The sequence below is a fragment of the Mastigoproctus giganteus genome, chromosome 8 (genome assembly GCF_048544385.1).
Source record: "Mastigoproctus giganteus isolate SK-2022 chromosome 8, ASM4854438v1, whole genome shotgun sequence".
NCBI classification, from domain to species: Eukaryota; Metazoa; Arthropoda; class Arachnida; order Uropygi; family Thelyphonidae; genus Mastigoproctus; species Mastigoproctus giganteus.
In genome coordinates this window covers 186,251,380-186,274,697 of record NC_143582.1, presented here as the reverse complement: position 1 = coordinate 186,274,697, position 23,318 = coordinate 186,251,380, and the positions used below count along the sequence as shown (strand labels likewise).

At 39.0% G+C, this 23,318-nt stretch overlaps 1 protein-coding gene across 1 annotated transcript in view; it reads right to left on the bottom strand.

Moving 5' to 3' along the window:
* Positions 1-23,318, bottom strand: part of LOC150082067 (sterile alpha motif domain-containing protein 3-like) — a 141,982-nt gene that overhangs the window by 64,370 nt on the left and 54,294 nt on the right. Inside the window, exon 5 of the mRNA XM_090380420.1 lies at positions 4,602-4,991. Coding sequence (XP_090236546.1) covers positions 4,602-4,991 — 390 coding nt within the window. The remainder of the gene's footprint in view (positions 1-4,601; positions 4,992-23,318) is intronic.

The window sequence follows — 23,318 nt, the reverse complement described above, 5'->3', positions numbered from 1 at the left end:
ACAGTGTGAAAAAGACCAATAAAAATTGCTCATTCTCAAAAGTAGTAGTAGTAGCAGTAGGGTTTTAGGAGCATCAAAGACTAAGGCCATACTGTTCCATATATACTGTCTGTAAATTGTCTGTTCTGCAGTCGATTTTCCGTCTGCTGGATGAGAAACACCTGAGTGTCCAGGAGGAAAAAAACCATGCTACCCTTGTTCGATACCGACTAGCTCAGCAATGTTGTGAAAAAGGCCCATAAAAATTCCTCACATCATCAATGGGATTGCATTATGAAATCCACTGTGAATGGATGGAGTGCTGACAACCTTCTGTTCAAACTCAGGTCTTCTCCAGACAGTGTTGGGAGCATGGCAATTCTCAAATCTCTTCCATGATGTGTAAAACAGCAGTTGCAACCCCTATATTACTCACAAGGGCAAAAGATTGGAAATTGACAACAAAATAAGGGGCAATTATAAACACTCTACCAGCATGAGAATGACATAGTGAATGGTTCAGGCACAAGGGTCATAGCATAAATCACCATTCAATACAAATATTTTTTGTGCAATTCTGACAATGCCTACATCCACAGTGCTGCTCCAGTAGTAGAATGGATTGAATTCATCACAAGCTGGAATATGAGAGCAATGTTTACAATGAGATGCTCCCTCTCAATAATGCAGGAAATGGTGACTTGCAAGGCACCAGGAACACTGTGAATGGAGTGCCGACAACTGACCAACTGTTTATCACTCTGATTAAACACTATTATTTTGCACAGGTGTTTAGTAGCCACCTGACACATTAACTCCTCCACACACCTGTGTGTGTGGAGGAGATAATATGGTCAGCAGCTGTAGTGTCACAGAAATTAACTTGCAAGCATTGTAAGTTAACTACTAAAAACTAACAACCTGCTGTTCTAATGACACTATCTTTTGCAACACGTGAACAATGGGATTTATTCATGATGGAACCTGTGCCTCTAAAAGTTTGTCCACTTCTTTTATTTATATAAGCTATCAACTTCCACAACAGATGGAAGTTTGTTCCAGCAAATCTACTACCCGCTGGCTAAAGGCAAATTTAAGCACATATATTCTACAATTGTCTTTCCTCAGTTTGAATCTATACCCCCTCAGGTTTGTAATCTAAGCAAGAGGAAGAATCCCATCAGCACTGAGCCTGCTTAACCCATTCAAGGCCTTATACAACTCAATCAGATTACCTCGCAAATGCCTAGTCTCCAGATGCAGCAATTTGCAGAATTTAAGCCTTTCTTCGCAAGAACACACTTATTCCCTTCACCAGTATTGTTTCCCTTCTCTGTACTCATTCTGGCTACTCTACATACTTCCTAAAATGAGACTTCCAGACCTGTATGCAGTACTCAAGGTGTTGTCTGACCATTGCCTTATACAAGGGGATGATCACCTCCTTATTTCTGGTAGCAAAATTCCTGAATATCATTGACAAGACCCCATGACCTGGCTCTGGCAGCCTGTCTGCACTGCTCAAAAAACTTAATATCTGAATGAACAATTACTCCCGGTCTCTTTCATTCTCCACTACCCTGAGTGTAACACCACTAAGTTGGCACATTTCTCTGGGATTACTGCTACCCATATACAGTACTTTACTTCAGTCAATGTTAAATTTCAGTTGCCACTTCTCAGCCCATCTGCCCAACTTTTCCAGAACCTGTTGCAGCAGCATACTGTCATTAGTGTTATTAACAACCCTTCAAACCTTTTTATCTGCAAACTTTGACAATAAGCCTGATATAGCTTCATCAATATTATTTATAAATATACAAAACAACAGTGGACTCAACACCAAACCCTAGGAGACTCCACTAATAACATTATTACATCAAGAATAGCATTCAATGATTATCACTCTCTGTCTTCTCCCACTTAACCACCCTTTTATCCATTGTAGCAACTTGTCCTTATTACCATACTGCTACAATTTGTACAGTAGTCTTCCATGTACAACAGTATCAAAAGCTTTCCTGAAATCCAAGCATATGATATCAAAATTATTTTTTGCATCCAGTACCTTTGTGACCATGTCATAGTATCCATTCAAATTGGTCAAAGAAGATTTCCCTTAACAAACCCATGGTGTGTCTGAATTATTACTGCAGTCTTGTCTAGATGATCCTGTAATGCTTCTTTAACCAGTGACTCCATTATTTTCCCTGGAACAAAAGTCAAACTAACAGGTCTGTAGTTACTTGTGTCACCCTTTGATCCCCCTTTGTGAATTGGAGATACATTTGCACATCTCCAGTCCATGGTAACTCCCCTGAATCCAAGAATGCTCTCATAATTATGGCTAAGGGTTTGCTTATTTCCTTTGTCACCTCCTTTAATATAACTGGATAGATCCCATCCGCCCGGTACCTTTCTTATGTTTAACTTCAACAATTTTTTTCTCCTCTTTTCTCTCAGTTATTACAAAATCATTTAACTCCCTGTTAGAGTTTGATAAATATCTGGCCTTCTCCTCCTTGAATAACTCCTCATGTGTGAATGTAGATGCAAAATACTAATTTAGTTTGGCAGCTATCTGAGCAGGATCATCTACAGTCAAACCACTGATATCAAGCGGACCAATCTGATTCATCTCCTTCTTTTAGAGTTTATATAAGTAAAGAACTCTTTGCTGCTTTTCTTTGCATTCTTTGCCAAAGATTTCTCATAATCTGCCTTTGCTTGCCCAACCTCCTTTGTGACCCAATTACAGACTAGCTTATATCTACCATAGGCTTTGCTGTTGCCTGATAATTTATATGCATCGTGTGCATTTTTTTTTTCTCTGCCATTAGTCTCAACAGTTCACCTGACATCCTTCTGGGCCTAAACCTGGAACAGTATTTCTTGGTTGGTATAAAAAGCCTAGTAGCTTCCAAGATTATTTCCTTGAATGCTTCTCATTTAGAATTTGCTGTTGGTAACATCATAAGTTGGTCCCACTGTATAGAATTTAAAAACTGTGTGAGACCACTGTAGTGACCTTTACAAAAGCAAAAACCCCTTCCCTTTATTCCTGATGATAGTTAAATCTTTAAGTAAATCCCACATCAGTAAATCCCACACTGTGATCAATGCCACCTAGTAGTTCCTTTATCTGCAGATTCTTAATGAATGAATAATCACTGCTGATAATCAGATCAAGAGTATTACTCCCTCTGGAGTAATACTCTTGATCTGATTCTGTCTCGAACATGTTGCTGTAAAAACAATTATCCAATAAATGATAATTGTTCTGTCTTGTTCAAGCAACATGTTTGAGACACAACAATTGGATAATTGTTGTGTCTCAAACATGTTGCTGTAGAAATCAATTATCCAATAAATCCGCAAAAGTCTTGCTAGCGTGTTAGTGACCAACCCACAAGTTCCAGTCAATATCTGGGAAGTTAAAATCCCCCATTATAATATATTCTGATTTACTGGAGCACTCTATTTCTCTGTATAGTTGTTCATTGTAGCATCAGAGTCATTAGGCCTATAACAAACTCCTACCCTCATTTTTGCTTTCCCAGTGCTTATATCACACCAAACTGACTCAATATTGAACTGTCCATCTATGTCCACTGGATGTACTTCCTTAGATTCTGTGTGTTTCTTAACTAACAGCATAACCCCTCCTCCCTTCCTATCCTGTCTATCCTTTCTGTACACATTGTACTCCCAAAATTCCAATTCTGCACTGCTTATGTCTGTGTGACACCAAGTCTCTGATATTCCAGCAATATCCACCTTTGATATCTTGACCAGCACTTCAAATTCATCAAATTTATTTACTATACTCCTAGTATTAGTGTACATGTACCTGTTCTTAATCTTAGTTATCCTAACACAGCCCATGTATTTACTTGTTTCAAGATGACTCCCAGCAGTTCCTGAAATCCCCAGCAACTTGCTTTCCAGGCTGATGCTCATTCCAAATGAAGCAGTGCAAGAATCACTTCTACTTCTGCCTGCGGCTACTGTCAATCTATTAGTCTGTGAATCCCCCCCCCCAAGCTAGCAGTGTTCCGACCCACCTAACACTGCCTTGATAGTATCAGCAAATATTCTTGCACCCCTTCTATTTTAAGTGTATCCCATCCCTGTAAAAGCAATCTCTCCTGTTAACAAGCACAGACCACACTGAGAAAAATCCTACCCCATGAGCCTTACACAATCTCTCCAGGGCAGAACTGAATGACAAGGCTTTGTTGAGAATCTCTGAGATTCCTGATTTATGTGCAATAATACATGACTGAAGAAGACTACCAAAACATTGTTGTCTACTAATATATCTATTTATATGATGAGAATTGCTTTCTTACAGAAATATGCAGTCACTATAGTGTTTCTCATCTGAAAGTCCATATAATGGTGGATTATAAATCAATGGTGGTTCAGCACATTTTTAGGTCGGCAGGTGTTCACATTTTGATGACAGGCAAATGTATAATTTGAATATTTTAAAAATAAAAATGTTCAATAATAAATTGTTCAGTATTATCTTACCAACATGAGTTGCCAGCTTTTGATTATCAAAAAATGAAATGCTGCAAATAATTGATTTTTATATAGTTTAAACAAGTCATACTTACTGCTTCAGTCTCAAACAGGAAAGGAAATGATTCTTTTATTTGTGAAATATCCATCTTGCCTTCCACTATAGCCTCTCGTCTTTCATGAAATGTTGAATTCATTTTAAGTACTAAAATTCCACTACCCGAATTATTTATTTCTGCTCGCAACCATTTGATGTGTGCATCCACAGAATGGCTATCAAATTCAGTTTGCTTTCCATCCAATATATTCACTTTATTATCCCACATTAGATTCTGTAACTGAACACTTCCATTTAAAGTGATATTTTCATTTTCCTCAATTCTAATGGTCTTCTGTTTCTTAGATGGCTGGAAAGTTACATCCTTATCTCTATCTTGCCTTCTATGATTTCGTAACTTATTTGAAAGAGAAGCTCTCCATGCTTTCTGCAATATAAGCGAATTAAAGAAACATAATTATAGACTGGATTAGTATTATTTATAAATACGTGTACAAAATCATTTAAATGAAAACTGCAAAATCAACGTAAAATACATATTATAAAAAAAATTTATGATAATCTTGTGGCAGATTACTGATCAAAATCTATTGGCAGCACTGAGGAACCACACAGCACCATCTGCTGGCATTATTTAAAAACAGTCAATTTTCAAGAGACAAGCAGCCTTGCACCAAGACAAAGACTGAAACAGTAATTCGATTTTAAATTGCAGAAGAAATAAAACTTGATAAATTTTATCATAAACATTACTCTCAGTATGTTGAAGCATGCATGAGTCAACAGAAAGTCTACAAGTGGGTGAATAAGTTTAAGAAGAGTATTTCTATTTAAAAGAGATTTTTTTTTTTTTTCTGCAAATTGCAGTGGCTGGAGACTAGGCACCTGCGCGGTGATCTGATTGAGGTATATAAGGCCTTGAATGGGTTGAGCACGCTGAATTCTGATGGGATCCTTCCACTTGTTCAGATTACGAACCTAAGGGGGCATAAATTCAAATTAAGAAAAGACAGATGTAGAATAGATGTGAGGAAATTTGCCTTTAGCCAGCGGGTGGTTAATTGCTGGAACAAACTTCCATCTGTCGTTGTGGAAGTTGATAGGTTGAATAAATTTAAGGAGGAACTGGACAGGCATTTGGAGGGAATTGTGTGATTTTTTTTTTTTTTTTTTTTTTGGCTGATGCTGCATAAGCTCATACATTTGCTTTCTTGCATCACATGCCACTACTACTACTACTATTTGAAAGTGTTGAGGATTCTCCTTAACCAGGGTAAGCACATCATATCATGACACAAAGTCACAGAAAGAGAGTGGAAGAACTCATACAAAGAACAGGTCACATTACTATTGAAGAAACTGCCATGGGCTGCAAAATTAATGTTGATTCAGCCCATATCATCATTAGTGAGGAGTTGCACTTTCAGAAAGTATGTACTTGATAAATTCCTTGGTGTTTAACATCAAAACTGATAGAACAAAAATGTAATGCAATACAAGAAGCACAAAACAATGACTTAATGTGTTTAATATAAAGGTAATGCCTTCTTAGAACACAGTGATCAGAGATGAATCCCAAGTATACTATACTACGATATACCAGAAAGGAAACAAGCAAATGGCATCATACAGGCTCACCTTGACCAAAGAAAGTCAGTACCCAAGCCATTCTGGAGTAACCGGAGAGAGGAGAAACAGTGACAATGAACAAATACCATACTATGCTTCTGAACCAATTAAAGCCAGAAATTCAAAAGAAACATCACAGTTCACTGTCCTCGGGTGTGCCTGTAGAATGATAATGTCTCACACATCAATTCTATTGTCAATCAGATATTCAGATATAGGAGATGAAGTTTGAGATATTACCCCATCTTAATATTCACCAGACTTAGCTCAATGTGATTATTACCTTTCTAGCCAACTAAAATATGGACTAAGAGGATATCACTTCTTGTCCAACCCCAAAACTTCTTTTGAGGAATCTGGCCATGTGTGGAGCACTGCAGGCAGTCTAAACGTAATGGGGAGGACACCAAAGACTGATATGCATAGTTTCCTTATTGTTTGTGAAATATACAGCTTTTATCTAACTTTTCTGATTTTCAGTTGAATGACTTTGTAATTAATAATTAATTACACAAAACTTTCCCAAAAACATGAATGAAATTTAAAGAAAACTTGAAACTACACATGAATAAGAAATTGATATAATATATAATTATATATGATAGCGTATAAGAAATTAGGCAACATCAGAGAACTGGCCTCTAAATCTATACAATCTGTATTAGTAGCTAACAACCCCAAAATACAACACAAAAGAAAACAAGTTAGTGAACATACATATTACATTACATTACATTTTAGGAACATTCAATTTTCAAAAAAGGCACCACAGGAATCAGACTCCTGCACTGCCATCAAAGGTGATGGCAATGCAGGAGTTTAATGATGGATTTAAAATTACCATTAGTAGAGGCATATGATGCAAGAAAGCAAGCTTATACAGAATCAGCCAAAAAAAAAAACAAAAAAAAAAAAAAAAAACCCCTTCCCATTTTGCCCATCCATTCACTCCGAAAGTTTGCCCACTTCTTCCTTGAATTTATTTAAGCTATCAACTTCCACAACAGATGGAAGTTTGTTCCAGCAATCTACTACCTGCTGGCTAAAGGTAAATTTCAGCACATATATTCTACAATTGTTTTTTTTTCCTCAGTTTGAATCTATACCTCTCCTCAGGTTTGTAATCTGAGCAACAGGAAGAATCCCATCAGCACTGAGCCTGCTTAACCCATTCAAGGCCTTATACAACTCAATCAGATTACCTCGCAAATGCCTAGTCTCCAGATGCAGCAATTTGCAGAATTTAAGCCTTTCTTCGCAAGAACACACTTATTCCCTTCACCAGTATTGTTTCCCTTCTCTGTACTCATTCTGGCTACTCTACATACTTCCTAAAATGAGACTTCCAGACCTGTATGCAGTACTCAAGGTGTTGTCTGACCATTGCCTTATACAAGGGGATGATCACCTCCTTATTTCTGGTAGCAAAATTCCTGAATATCATTGACAAGACCCCATGACCTGGCTCTGGCAGCCTGTCTGCACTGCTCAAAAAACTTGATACTTGACTGAACAATTACCCCCGGTCTCTTTCATTCTCCACTACCCTGAGTGTAACACCACTAAGCTGGTACATTTCTCTGGGATTACTGCTACCCATATGCAGTATTTTGCATTTATAAATGTTAAACTTCAGTTGCCGCTTCTCAGCCCATCTGCCCAACTTTTCCAGATCCTAAAACTTTTGATTTAAATTTAGTAGTATAACATTATTTTGTGATTTTCTGATTAATTTGGTGTATTTATTCTTTACTCGGCCTTGTAATTACATAAAAGTATCGGTAAAGGTTTCCACGTGTTTCAACACCGCTACCGTTCGTAATTTTTCCCGCCTTTGTGATAGGATAGTTATATACCGTACTAGATAGCGTTAGTTGAATTTCGTTAGCAGTTAAATTGTACGTTTAAATAAATACATATAACGACTTAGATTACAAACGTAATATAATTAATTATATTTAACATAATTAATAACATAACATAATTAATTATAATAAATTAAGAGAATCATGACTCAGACCAGAGCAGCAAAGCAAAAGGCTCAAGCTAATGGAAGTGCTGTGGCTCAGAGCAGAACTGAGGGGGGCAGTTGTCCTCTGACTCACAGCCTTATAAAATGCACTGTTTGCTTGATGTTTGCAGAGCAATCGGGTACGGGACATGATACTGCCAAGGGGGATGTCTTTGTGTGTGCGCGCGATGCAAGGAGTGTATCGATATCAGGCAACAACTCGGCGTTCTTGTGGGCCTATATGAGAGCTTGAAGGACGGGGCAGATGCCCTCGAAGAAACTAAATTGAGGGGCCCATCAAGCTCTCAGCTGCCCACATCAACACCAGAGCTTGCACTTGGGCATCGCGTGACACAGAGACAACCCCCAAGGCAGAATGCGCTGGTCCCGAAGGAACTAGTAGTTGTTGGTGACTCTATTGTCAGGGAAACGGGGAACATGCTTTGTAAAAAAGATAGGTGGAACAGGACCAGGGTATGTCTGCCAGGGGCAAAGGTTGATGACGTTGTAGAGCGAATATCATCTTTTAAGGGCACAAAAGATGATATAGTTGTACACGTTGGCACTAATAATGTTAAGAGTAGGAGACCGGCAGAATTACTTAACAAGTACAGGTCACTGTTGAACAAAAGCCGAGAATTAGGGTTGAATTTGAAAGTGTCTGCAATTCTGCCCAGACACGATAGGAGGGAGTATATGATGAGAGCCTTGTCGATCAATTCGGCCCTGGAAAGATTGTGCAAGGCTCAAGGGGTAGAATTTTTTTCAGCCTGGACTGTACTTGTTAACAGGAGAGATTGCTTCTACAGGGATGGGATACACTTAAATAGAAAGGGTGCAAGAATATTTGCTGATGCTATCGAGGCAGTGTTAGGTGGGTCGGAAAACTGCTAGCTTGGGGGGAGACAAAGACCAATAGATTGACAGTAGCCACTGGCAGAGGTGAAAGAGATTCTTGCACTGCTTCTATTAGAATGAGCAGAAGCCTGAAAAACAAGATGCATGGTATTTCAGAGACTGCTGGGAGCCATTGGGGTACAAGTAAACACATGGGTTGTGTTAGGGTAGCTAAGAATAGAAACAGGTGCAGGTATACCTGCGTGTACACCAATGCTAGGAATTTAGTAAATAAATTTGATGAATATGAAGTATTGCTCAAAACATCAAAGGCAGATATTGTTGGGATATCAGAGACGTGGTGTCACACAGATATAAGGGATGCAGAACTGCAATTTGGGGAGTACAACGTCTACAGAAAGGATAGACAGGATAGGAAGGGGGGAGGGGTTATGCTATTAGTTAAGAAACACATAAAAACCAAGGAAGTGAAGCCAGTCGACATCGCTGGACAGTGCAGTGTTGAGTCAGTTTGGTGTGACATAAGCATTGGGAGATCAAAATTGAGAGTAGGAGTGTGCTATAGGCCTAATGACTCTGATGAGTATAATAAGGAACTATACAGGGAAATAGAGTGGGCCAGTAAATCAGAGAGTCTTATAATGGGAGATTTTAATTTCCCAGATATTGACTGGAATTTGGGGGCTGGTTACTCACACACTAGCAGGGCTTTTGTGGATTTATTGGATGATTGGTTTCTACATCAGCATGTTCGGGAGGCAACTAGAGGGAGTAATACTCTTGATTTGATTATCAGCAGTGATTCTTCATGCATTAAGAATCTGCAGATAAATGAACCACTAGGTGGCAGTGATCACAGTGTGCTGAAGTGGGATTTAATCAAAGAAGTAACTACCATTAGGGGTAAAGGAAAGGGTTATTGCTTCCGTAAGGGCAACTACGATGGACTGAGACAGTATTTAAATTCTATACAGTGGGACCAACTGATGATGTTACCAACAGCAAATTCAAAATGGGAAGCATTCAAAGAACTTATCTTGGAAGCTACTAGGCTTTACATACCAACTAAGAAATATTGTTCAAAGTTTAGGCCAAAATGGATGTCAGATGAACTAATGAGGCATATGGCAGAGAAGAAAAATGCATGGGATACTTACAAATTAACACATGACACAGAAGCCTATGATAGATACAAGTTGATATGCAACCAAGTTACAAAGGAGGTTAGGCAGGCGAAGGCAGATTACGAGAAATCCTTGGCAAGGGAAGCAAAGAAAAACAGCAAAGAGTTCTTTACTTATGTAAACTCTAGAAGGAAGGGGATGAATCAGATTGGTCCACTTGATATTGATGGGTCAACTGTTGATGATCCTGCTCAGGTAGCTAACAAACTAAATGAATATTTTGCATCGACATTCACACATGAGGAGGTATTCAGCAAAGGGAATGCCAGAGGTGTATTCAACTCTAGCAGTAAGCTAGAGAATCTTGAAATAACTGGGAGTAAAGTGGAGGAGAAATTGTTGAAGATAAACACAAGAAAGGCACCCGGGGTGGATGGGATCTATCCAGTTATATTAAAGGAGGCAGCAAAGGAAGTAAGCAAACCCTTAGCCATAATTATGAGAGCTTCCTTGGACTCAGGGGAGGTACCCATAGACTGGAAATGTGCAAATGTGACCCCAATTCACAAAGGAGGATCAAAGGCTGACACAAGTAATTATAGACCTGTGAGCTTAACTTCTGTTCCAGGAAAATTAATGGAGTCACTGGTTAAAGAAGCACTGCAGGATCATTTAGACAAGACTTCAGTTATAGCTCAGACACAGCATGGTTTTGTTAAGGGGAAGTCTTGCCTGATCAACTTGATTGGATACTATGATGCAGTCACAAAAGAACTGGATGCAGGGAATAACTTTGATATTATATACTTGGATCTTAGAAAGGCTTTTGATACTGTTGCACATGGAAGACTGCTACACAAATTGGAGCAGTGTGACATTGGAGGCAAATTGCTGCTATGGATAAAGGGGTGGTTGAGGGGGAGAAGACAGAGAGTGGTAATTAATGGACACTGCTCATCGTGGACTAATGTTATTAGTGGAGTCTCTCAGGGCTCAGTGTTGGGTCCATTGTTGTTTTCTGTATTTATAAATGATATTGATGATGGTATATCAAGCTTAATGTCCAAGTTTGCAGATGATACAAAGGTTGGCAGGGTTGTCAAGGACACTACTGACACTATGCTGCTGCAACAGGATCTGGAAAGGTTGAGCAGATGGGCTGAGAGGTGGCAAATGAAGTTTAACATTGACAAATGTAAAGTACTACACATGGGAAACAGCAACCCCAGAGCAACGTATCAACTCTGTGGTACTACACTGACAGTGGTAGAGAATGAAAGGGACTTGGGGGTGGTTGTGCAGGCAGATATGAAGTTCTCTGAGCAGTGCAGACGGGCTGCAAGAGTAGCTCATGGAGTATTGTCAATGATATACAGGAATTTTTCCAGCAGGGATAAGGAGGTGATTATTCCATTGTATAAGGCAATGGTCAGGCCACACCTAGAGTACCGTATACAGGTCTGGAGGCCTCATTTCAAGAAGGATGTAGAGCTGCTGGAACGAGTACAGAGAAGGGCAACAAGATTAGTGAATGGAACAAAGGGGTGCTCTTACGAAGAAAGGCTTAAGTTTTGCAAATTACAGTGTCTGGAGACTAGGCACCAGCGAGGTGATCGGATAGAGGTGTATAAAGCCTTGAATGGTTTAAGCATGCTCAATGCTGATGGGATTCTTCCTCTAGCTCAGAAAAATCACCTGAGAGGGCATAAATTCAAATTGAGGAAAGACAGATGTAGGATAGACGTGCGGAAATTTGCCTTTAGCCAGCGGGTGGTTGGTTGGTGGAACAGACTCCCATCCCTTGTGGTGGAGGTTGATAGCCTAAATAAGTTTAAGGCTCAGCTGGACAGGTATTTTGAACGAACAGAGGGGTGAAGTGGAAGTGGGTTTTTTTTTTTTTTTTTGGCTGATGCTGCATAAGCTTGCTTTCTTGAATCAAATGCCTCTACTAATGCTAATGCTATGCTATTGCAGCAGCATACTATCATTAGTGTTATTAACAACCCTTCCAACCTTTTTATCTGCTAACTTTGACAATAAGCCTGATATAGCTTCATCAATATTATTGATAAATATACAAAACAACAGTGGGCCCAAAACCGAATCCTGTGGGACACCACTAATAACATTAGTCCACGAAGACCAGTGTCCATTGATTACCAATCTCTGTCTTCTCCCACTCAACCTTCCTTTTATCCATTGTAGCAACTTGCCCTTAATGCCATACTGCTCCAATTTGTACAGTAGTCTTCCATGTGCAACAGTATCAAAAGCTTTCCTGAAATCCAAGTATATAATATCAAAATAATTTTTTGCATCCAGTACCTTTGTGACCACGTCATAGTATCCATTCAAATTGGTCAAAGAAGACGTCCCTTAACAAACCCATGGTGTGTCTGAATTATTACTGCAGTCTTGTCTAGATGATCCTGTAATGTTTCTTTAACCAGTGACTCCATTATTTTCCCTGGAACAAAAGTCAAACTAACAGGTCTGTAATTACTTGTGTCACCCTTTGATCCCCCTTTGTGAATTGGAGATACATTTGCACATCTCCAGTCCGTGGAAACTCCCCTGAGTCCAAGAATGCTCTCATAATTATGGCTAAAGGTTTGCTTACTTCCTTTGTCGCCTCCTTTAATATAACTGGATAGATCCATCCACCCTAGGTAACTTTTTTTATGTTAAACTTCAACAATTTTTTCTCCACTTTGCTCTCAGTTATTACAAAATCATTTAACTCCCTGTTAGTTTGATAAACATCTGGCCCTCTCCTCCTTGAATAACTCCTCATTTGTGAATGTAGATGCAAAATACTAATTTAGTTCGGCAGCTATCTGAGAATGATCATCTATATTCAAACCACTGATATTAAGTGGACCAATCTGATTCATCCCCTTTCTTTTAGAGTTTATATAAGTAAAGAATGCTTTGTTGTTTTTCTTTGCATTCTTTGCCAAAGATTTCTTGTAATCTTGTAATCTACCTCTGCTGTCCTAGCCTTCTTTGTGACTTGATTACAAACTAGCTTATATCTATCATACGCTTCTGGGTCACTTGATAACTTGTATGCATCCCATGCATTTTTGTCTTCTCCGTAAGTCATTAGTTCACCTGACATCCATTCAGTCCTAAACCTTGAACAGCGTTTCTTAGTTGGTATGAAACTTCCAAGATTAATTCCTTAAAAGCTTCCCATTCAGAATTTGCTGTTGGTAATGTCATGAATTGGTCCCACTGTATAGAATTTAAAAACTGTCTAAGACCACAGCAGTCACCTTTATACAAAAGCAAAAATTTTTACCTTTCTCTCTAATGGTAGTTACATCTTAAGTAAATCCCACATGAGTACACTGTGATCACTGCTACCAAGTGGTTCCTTTATCTACAGATTCTTAATGCATGAACAATCACTGCTGATAATCAAATCAAGAGTATTACTCCCTCTGGTTGCCTCTTGAACATGCTGCTGTAGAAAACAATCATCCAATAAATCCACAAAAGTCTTGCTAGTGTGCGAGTGACCATCCACAAGTTCCAATCAATATCTGGGAAGTTAAAATCCTCCATTATAAGACATTCTGATTTACTGGTTTACTCTATTTCCCTGTATAGCTGTTTGGTATACACCATCAGAGTTAATTGGCCTATAACACACTCCTATTCTCATTTTTGCTTTCCCAGTGCTGATATCACACCAAACTGACTCAACATTACTATCCATCTATGTCAATTGGATGCACTGCCTTAGATTTTATGTGTTTCTTAACTAACAGTATAACCCCTCCTCCCTTCCTATACACATTCTACTCCCCAATTCCAATTCTGCATTCCTTATATCTGTGTGACACCACGTCTCTGATATTCCAATAATATCCACCTTTGATGTCTTGACCAGCACTTCAAATTCATCAAATTATTTAGTATACTCCTAGCATTGGTGTACACGCAAGTATACATGCACCTGTTCTTACTCTTAGTTACCCTAACACAGCCATGTATTTACTTGTTTCATGATGAAATCCTCAGCAACTTGCTTTATAGGCTGCTGCTCATTCCAATAGAAGCAGTGCAAGAATCCCTTCTGCCTCTGCCTGTGGCTACTGTTAATCTATTAGTCTGTGTCTCCACCCTTCAAGACAGCAGTTTTCCAACCCACCTAACACTGCCACGATAGCATCAGCAAATATTCTTGCCTCCTTTCCATTTAAGTGTATCCCATTCCTGTAGAAACAGTCTCTCCTGTTAACAAGCACAGACTACACTGAGAAAAATTTTACCCCATGAACCTTGCACATTTTCTCAAGAGCCAAACTGAGTGACAAGGCACTCAACATATACTCGCATCTGGGAAAAATTGCAGACACTTTCAAATTTAACCCTAACTCATGACTTTTTTTCAACATTGACCTGTACTTGTTAGGTAAATCTGCAGATCTCTTACTCTTTAGTGTAATGTCTACAACAATTTCACCTTTTGTACCCTTAAAAGATGATATCTGCCCACGTCATCAACTTTTGCTCCTTGCAAACATACCCTGGTCCTATTCCACCTATCCTTTTTGCACAATATATTTCCCGTTTCCATGACAATTGAGTAACCGACAATAGCTAGCTCCTATGGGACCAGCACATTCTGTCTTGAAGATTGCCACTGTATTGCCTGATGCACAAGAGTGAGCTCTGGCATTGAATTGGGCAGCTGAGAGCTTAATCCCCCCCCATTTTAATGATGATATCTACCCTACTCCTCAAACTCTCATAGATGCCCATCAGAATGCTGAGGTGGCCCCTAATTTCTTGACACTCTCTGCACCTAGCACACACAAAAACATCCTCCTTAGTTAGATTATGTCCTGTTCCAGAAAGTCCACAAACATTTCACATTTTGCAAATTTTTTTTGACTGTGATGCACTGGAGAATTGCCCCTTCGGTTCTCCCTCAAGCCACAGCATCCCATTACTTTGTGCTCATTGCTTTGCTGCTCTAATCTGGGGCATGATTTCTGTTTAAATACAATTTAATTGATTAACAATGAAAATGAATAAGATTAATATATTTAATTGATTAATTGAAAATGCTATAAAACTAACAGATTCCTAATGCAGCACTACATATTATGCTATTTAGTTTTATGTCATACCTTACACCATCAAGTTCAAGATATACATTATGCTACACAAGTTTCAAACGCTACAAGGTTCTATGGATACTAAGTAGTAACCTACAAAATCTCTAGCTAAATTCAAAATAAACTAGCATAACCAGGACTATAAAGCTACTTATAGAATAGGATTTAATATGCCAATTAGGTCAATAAAATGGCAAAAATTTTGAAAAACTTATCAGTTTCCTGGAGCTGAAATTTCTTTGAGCAGCATGGACATGTGGACACTCTCGTTCCCAAAAAAAAAAAAAAAAAAAACATCTTCATGATGGTTGCCTTTCAAGTTCTGCTTCATGACTTGAAAGAAGCAAAAATTACAAGGATGCAAGATCAGGAACTTTTTTTTTTTTTTTTTTTTGGTAGTAGTTGTTAACGCATCGGCTTCTGTGGCCATAATGCACCTCCAAAGGTTTTTTGCAGTACTTTGATCCAAGCCCGAGGCGGGATTCAAACCCGCAACCAGATCAGGAACTGTAGGAAAGGTTTGCAAGAACAACAAACTTGTCTTCCAACACCTGGCATGTTGGTCAAAAAGTGTGTGTGGCCAAGTGTTGTCATGATGGAGTGTGACTGGGTCAGTGTTGCCACGGGCCTGAAACACCCTCTTCCCCAGGTTCCTCAGTATCTCAATACACCACTTGAGTTGACCATTTTTCCCTTCTCAAATAAATATGTTGTGTATCCCAAAACAAAGTAATCATAACCTTGTGGGCAGATGCTTGTGTCTTAAACTTTTTTTGGTCATGGGAAGTTGCTGTGACAATACTCCATGGACTCCCTCTTCTTTTCGGGATCAAACTGGTGGACTCACGTCTAATCCCCTGTAATGATTCCATATAGAAATCCATTCCCTTTGCTGCAATACCTGATCAACAACTGCTGACAAATCTGAACCCTTTTGGCCTTTATCTCCAGATTCAACATTTGAGGAACCCACAGAGCAGAAATTTTTTGATAACTGAGAAGTTCAATAATATGGCCCTGCCTTTATTTAGAGATGTTCAGCTCAACAGCATTGCGACTTTGGGTTATGTGACTATCAATTGGAATCATGTCATTCAAAAATTGCTTATGTTTCATCAGTTTCCAATGCGAGGTTTATTGTTCAAATCAGCTGTTTCTGGCTCACTAATCTTCACATTCCTTTGCCCATCTATGGATGGTGCTTTCATCTACACATTTGCCCCCACAAACAGCCTTCACATTCCAATAAATTTCAGAAGGAATGACCTTTTTTGAAGTTAAGAATTCAATAACATCACGCTGTTTTAAGTGTGTTGACATACATACTGCACTAGCACTCAGTCTAATGGCTAGCAACTGAGTTTTGTTTATGTTACCAAGTGTCAGTGTTATGGGTGCACAAGATATTCTGAAGATTCATTTATTTTTTGAATTTTAAAAATATCTCAACTATTTTACTAAGTTATGGGTCATTAGGCAAAACTTATCAGCTTACCCTCATATTCATATATTTTCTATGCCTATACAGTAATTTCATTTAAAAATTCCATTTATTTCTTAACACAGTGGAGCTATGACTATAGTTAAGTGGTCATGTCCAATTACAGAATTACATCTGAATTTGTCATCATTCTGTTACTCTCTTGGATACCCACATAGAATCAGAGCAGTTTATTAGATAGAGACTACAAGACTATTACCATATTATCACACTGATTTGAACACAGAGCATGCAGGACAAACATGTACTGACCACGCAACTACAGTCTAACACTGCTATAAATGCAGCTCAGGCTAAAAGAAACTTCATATCAGAAGATCCACTGGCTCCTAAGTAGCCTTGCACCAGAGATGCATAACTAAGAAGCCAGAGATGCATAACTTTAGTAAATACTTTTGTACCATCTCCATAAAAAATATTTTTCTACCTATTAACGGTATCAGCATGACCACATCAGCAGTCGTGCTGATAAAATTCTGCCTCCACCACAAGTCTTTGCAGAGACCTTCAAGTCCAGTCAATTCTTAAGTTTTTTTTTTGGCAAACACTCCCTCCTATTATGCCTAGGCATCGTGAACTATACATAAGGTATGTTCATGTCAGATGGCACCTGGAATTTCTACAAAAATACATTCTGACCTAACTCACTGGCATTAGTAGGGGCATATGATGCAAGAAAGCAAGCTTATGCAGCATCAGCCAAAAAAAAAAAAAAAAAAAAAAACACTTCCATTTCACCCCTCCGTTCGTTCGAAACACCTGTCCAGCTGAGCCTTAAATTTATTTAGGTTATCAACTTCCACAACAAGGGACGGAAGTCTGTTCCACCAACCAACTACCCGCTGGCCAAAGGCAAATTTACGCACATCTATCCTACATCTGCCTTTCCTCAATCTGGATTTATGTCCTCTCAGGTGATTATTCTGAGCAAGAGGAAGAATCCCATCTGCATTGAGCTTGCTCAAACCATTCAATGCTTTATACACCTCTATCAGACCACCTCGCCCGTGCCTAGTCTCCAGACACTGTAATTTGCATAACTTAAGCCTTTCTTCATAAGAGCAACCCTTTATTCCATTCACTAATCTTGTTGCCCTTCTCTGTACTCGTTCCAGCAGCTCTACATCCTTCTTGAAATGAGGCCTCCAGACCTCTATACAGTACTCAAGGTGTGGCCTGACCATTGCCTTATACAAGGGAATAATCACCTCCTTATCCCTGCTAGAAAAATTCCTGTATATCATTGACAAGACACCATGAGCTACTCTTGCAGCCCGTCTGCACTGCTCAGAGAACTTCATATCTGCCTGCACAATTACCCCCAGGTCCTTTTCATTCTCTACCACTGTCAGTGTAGTACAACAGAATTGATACATTGCTCTGGGGTTGCTGTTTCCCATATGTAATACTTTACATTTGTCAATGTTAAACTTCATTTGCCACCTCTCAGCCCATCTGCTCAACCTTTCCAGATCCTGTTGCAGCAGCATAGTGTCAGTAGTGTCCTTAACAACCATGCCAACCTTTGTATCGTCTGCATACTTGGACACTAAGCTTGATATACCATCATCAATATCATTTATAAATACAGAAAACAATAATGGACCCAACACTGAACCCTGAGGGACTCCACTAATAACATTAGTCCAGATGAGAAGTGTCCATTGATTACCACTCTGTATTTTCCCACTCAACCATCCCTTTATCCATAGAGCAATTTGCCTCCAATACCACACTGCTCCAATTTGTGCAGCAGTATCAAAAGCCTTTCTAAGATCCGAATATATAATATCAAAGTTATTTCCTGCATCCAGTGCTTTTATGACTGCATCATAGTATCCAATCAAATTGGTCAGGCAAGACTTTCCCTTAACAAAACCATGCTGTGTCCGAGCTATAACTGAAGTCTTGTCTAGATGATCCTGCAGTGCTTCTTTAACCAGTGCCTCCATTAATTTTCCTGGAACAGAAGTTAAACTCACAGGTCTATAATTACTTGTGTCAGCCTTTGATCCTCCTTTGTGAATTGAGGTCACATTTGCTCATCTCCAGTCTATGGGTACCTCCCCTAGTCCAAAGAAGCTCTCATAATTATGGCCAAGGGTTTGCTTACTTCCTTTGCTGCCTCCTTTAATATAACTGGATAGATCCCATCCACCCCAGGCGCCTTTTTTATGTTTATCCTCAACAATTTCTCCTCCACTTTCCTCTCAGTTATTACAAAATCATCTAGCTCACTGCCAGAGTTTAATTCACCTCTGGCATTCCCCATCATTCTTCTCTTTCTTGGTGATTTCCTTCTACTTTTCTCTCTCTCTCTCTCTCTCTCTCTCTCTCTCTCTCTCTCTCTCTCTCTCTCTCTCTCTGGGTCCAAGGGTAAATTAATTTTTTTTTTTTGGCTGGTGCAGCATAAGCCTCAGGCTTCCTTGCACCATATGGCTAATAATAATAACTCCTCATGTGTGAATGTAGATGCAAAATACTCAGTTTGTTAGCCACCTGAGCAGGATCCTCAACTGTTGAACTATCAATATCCAGTGGACCAATCTGATTCATCCCTTTCCTTTTAGAGTTTACATAGGTAAAGAACTCTTTTCTGTTTTTCTTTGCATCCTTTGCCAAGGATTTCTCATAATCTGCCTTTGCCTGCCTAATCTCCTTTGTGACTTGGTTACAGACCAGCTTATATCTATCATAGGCTTCCATGCCACCCATCAATTTATTTGTATCCCATGCATTTTTCTTCTCTGCCATATGTCTCATTAGTTCCTCTGACATCCATTTAAGCCTAAACCTTGAACAATATTTCTTAGTTGGTATGTAAAGCCTAGTAGCTTCCAAGATAAGTTCTTTGAATGCTTACCATTTTGAATTTGCTGTTGGTAACATCATCAGTTGGTCCCACTGTATAGAATTTAAATACTATCTCAGACCATCGTAGTCGCCTTTACGAAAGCAAAAACCCTTCCCTTTACCCCCTGATGGTAGTTACCTCTTTGAATAAATCCCACTTCAGCACACTGTGATCACTGCGACCTAGTGGTTCCTTTATCTGCAGATTCTTAATGCATGAAGAATCACTACTGATAATCAGATCAAGAGCAATACTCCCGAACATGCTGATGTAGAAAACAGTCATCCAATAAATCCACAAAAGCCTTGCTAACTAATGTGCGAGTGACCAACCCACAAATTCCAGTCAATATCTGGGAAATTAAAATCCCCCATTATAAGACTCTCTGATTTACTGGCCCACTCTATTTCCCTGCAGTTTCTTATTATACTCATCAGAGTCATTAGGCCTATAGCACACTCCTACTCTCAATTTTGATCTCCCAATGCTTATGTCACACCAAACTGAAACAGTCCCTCCTATTATGCCTAGGCACCGTGAACTACACAAATACATTCTGACCTAACTCGTGGCAGTTTTTCAGTAGGTCTCAATATTCATTCAAACAAAAACATCCCAGTTCATGTGCAATTAATAATGTCAGTTCCCATATGAATAACAATACTCCCTTTAGAATACTTAAATTGATAACCTATTTTTTATATCAATTTTTGTTCCAAGCAGACATATCCTGACTCTAGTCCAACTATCTTTATTGCAAAAAATGTTAACCATTTCTCTTATGGTAGACTCCCCCAACAAAATACATCCTTCTGAACCAGAACAGGTCAGTACTACACAATTTTCCCTTAAAGCCCGAATCAACAGTGTCATGTAGCAGTTAATGAATGATGCCTAGTTTGTACACTATTAATATGGGAAATGACTTGCTTAACCTCTAGATAAGGATGGTGAAACAGGAATTAACTTTACTCATATCTGCACTTAAAACTTTCAGTGAAAACTGGGGGTAAATGCTTTGCTAATACTGTACAAAACTAAACCAAAGAATCTCCTGATTCAGGCTTTAAGGGAAATTATCACTTTGATGCAGTAATGTGATATTTTTATATTTTGAGTTTCTTAAATCACAAATAATAAACTCCAACCTATTCTTGCAGAGGCTGGAAATTTATCTAAATTTAAGGACAGATGAATAAATACTTGAAAGAAAGAAGTAAATGAAAGGAGGAAGGATGACATTGATTACTTTATCAATTTTTGTAATTCAATTTAGATTGTATTTATTTATTTTTGTTTCATGTTATTTTATTTTTTTTGCCGGCGCTATATAAACTTGTTTCTTGCATCATTTTGCCAATAAAAACGCTATTATCACTTTGACAAATGTCAATCTCTGGTGGAAAACATTTAGTACAACCACTATCTCTCACTAGTGATGGGTCAGAGAGTTGGTCCTGTTATGAACCCAGAGCATCAATAAAAAGTTTCACAAGCATGTCTTTGTGGATCTCAGAAGTAGGGTACCTGTCACTTGAATTCTGATGAAAGCCATACAATCATGGAACATGAATTCCACAATAAGAATAGAACTAGTACCCTTCAGTGTGAAAATATAACACTAAATCCTTTAGGCACATCTTGGTGACTATCTCTTCTCCAATGGAGCCTTTATCTCATGGCTATTCCCAACCTCATGTTGTTTGGCAATACAAGAATGCAAAATGGGATGACCTGCAAGATTTCTTTTCTTCTGTTCCTTGGTTGGACTGTTTCAAAACTTCTGATGTCAAGGTTTGCTCAGATCATGTCAGTGAAATTATTCTTGTAGGAATGGAATCCTTTATCCCAACACTCCACTTTAAAATCTCGTCCTTTATCTAAACCTTGGTTTTCCAATAAATGTGCTAAGGCCATTCAGGAGAAGAATGTTGCATATCATAATTGGCTTGTTTCCAATTCTTCAGTTTCATTTTCTGCTTATACCAAATCTCGCAACAATTGTAAAGCAGTTATTAATCAGTCCAAACTAGATTTTTAACAGGCTAAGAGTAGAAAACTTGCTTCTTGCTCTAATGGCAGCCGAGCATTCTGGTCTCTTGCCAAAGCTATTGGCCACAACTTTTGCCCATCTCTGCTCCCACCTCTGTCAAAACCAGATGATTCTGTTGTCACTTCGGCTAAGGATAAAGCTGACCTGCTAGCATCCCATTTTTCTTCCAACTCATGTATTAATGATCTTGGTAAAACACCTCCCACCATTCCCAACATGCTCCATTCAATACCTCCTGTGGTTTTCCATCAAAAGGATGTTAGAAGGATTTTGACAAATCTTGATGCTAAGAAAGCTCCAGGTCCTGATGGTATTTCTCCACTTGTTCTCAAAACCTGTGCTCCTGAACTTACTCCTGTTCTTTGCCACCTTTTTTTCAAAGGTGTTTTTCCTTCTGCTTGGAAATTTGTTCACATCCAGCCAGGTCCTAAAAAGGTGACAAATCCCTCCCATCCAATTATCACCCCATTGCAATTACTTCTACTCTTTCTAAAGTAATGGAGAAATCAATTAACTGCCAACTCTTAAACTACCTAGAAACCTTCCGTCTGATCAACAATTGCCAGTATGGATTCCATTGGTGTCAATCCACTCGTGATATTCTGGCTTATGTTACACATTTATGGACAAATTTTTTGGTGAAACAAAAGCAGTTGCTCTTGACATATCAAAGGCTTTGGCATAAAGGTCTTCTAAACAAGCTTCCATCTTATGGTTTGCCAACTGCTTTTTGTAATTATCCAGTTTTCTCTCTGATCGCTCACTGAGGGTGATGGTAGATGGCTCTCTGTCTTCTAACTTCCCCACTAATGCTGGTGTCCCCCAAGGTTCAGTTCTTTCCCCCTCTCTTTTCCTCTTGTATATTAATGACCTTCTTCCATTGACTGGAAATCCTATCCATAGTTTTACCGATGATAGCACATTGCATTCTACTTTCCATTTTGAGAAACCTTGCCCTGCTCAATCAGCTTCAACTTCTCCAATATCCGCTACCAATTCTTTAAATGCCGATCTCCAGGTAATTCTGCAGTGGGGCAAAGACAACTTAGTTGATTTCAATCCTTCTAAAACTCAGTCTTGTCATATATCTCGCAAAAAGGATTCTTCTGCTCCTATGCTTATCTTTGGTGACACTCCGATTTCTAGGCAAGTTGATATATCTCTTTTGTGTTGTTGTTATTTGGTTTTTAGGAGCATTAGCAACTAAGGCCATGTTGCTCCGGGGATATGCAGTGGTCATTCCCTGACCTTTCCGCATCCTCTGCATTTGGTGGTCACAGGCTCGTAACCCGGTCTAATCAAGAAGCGTGTGCTACGCACTGCTGCTCCTGCCCACCTGGCTACGGAGGCACCATCTCTTTTGGGGATTACCCTGACTTCTAATCTCTCTTGGCACAAGCACATTATAAATATTGCTTCCTCTGCATCTAAAAAACTTGGTTTTCTCTTTCGCTCTCGGCATTACAGGAATACCTTGTATAGCGCGGTTAATTCATGCCAAAAAAATACCACGCTATGCAAAACCGCTGATTGAAGTATTTTAATGTAATGCATTCCGACAATTTGACTATATGGGTCGAGTTGCAAAAATA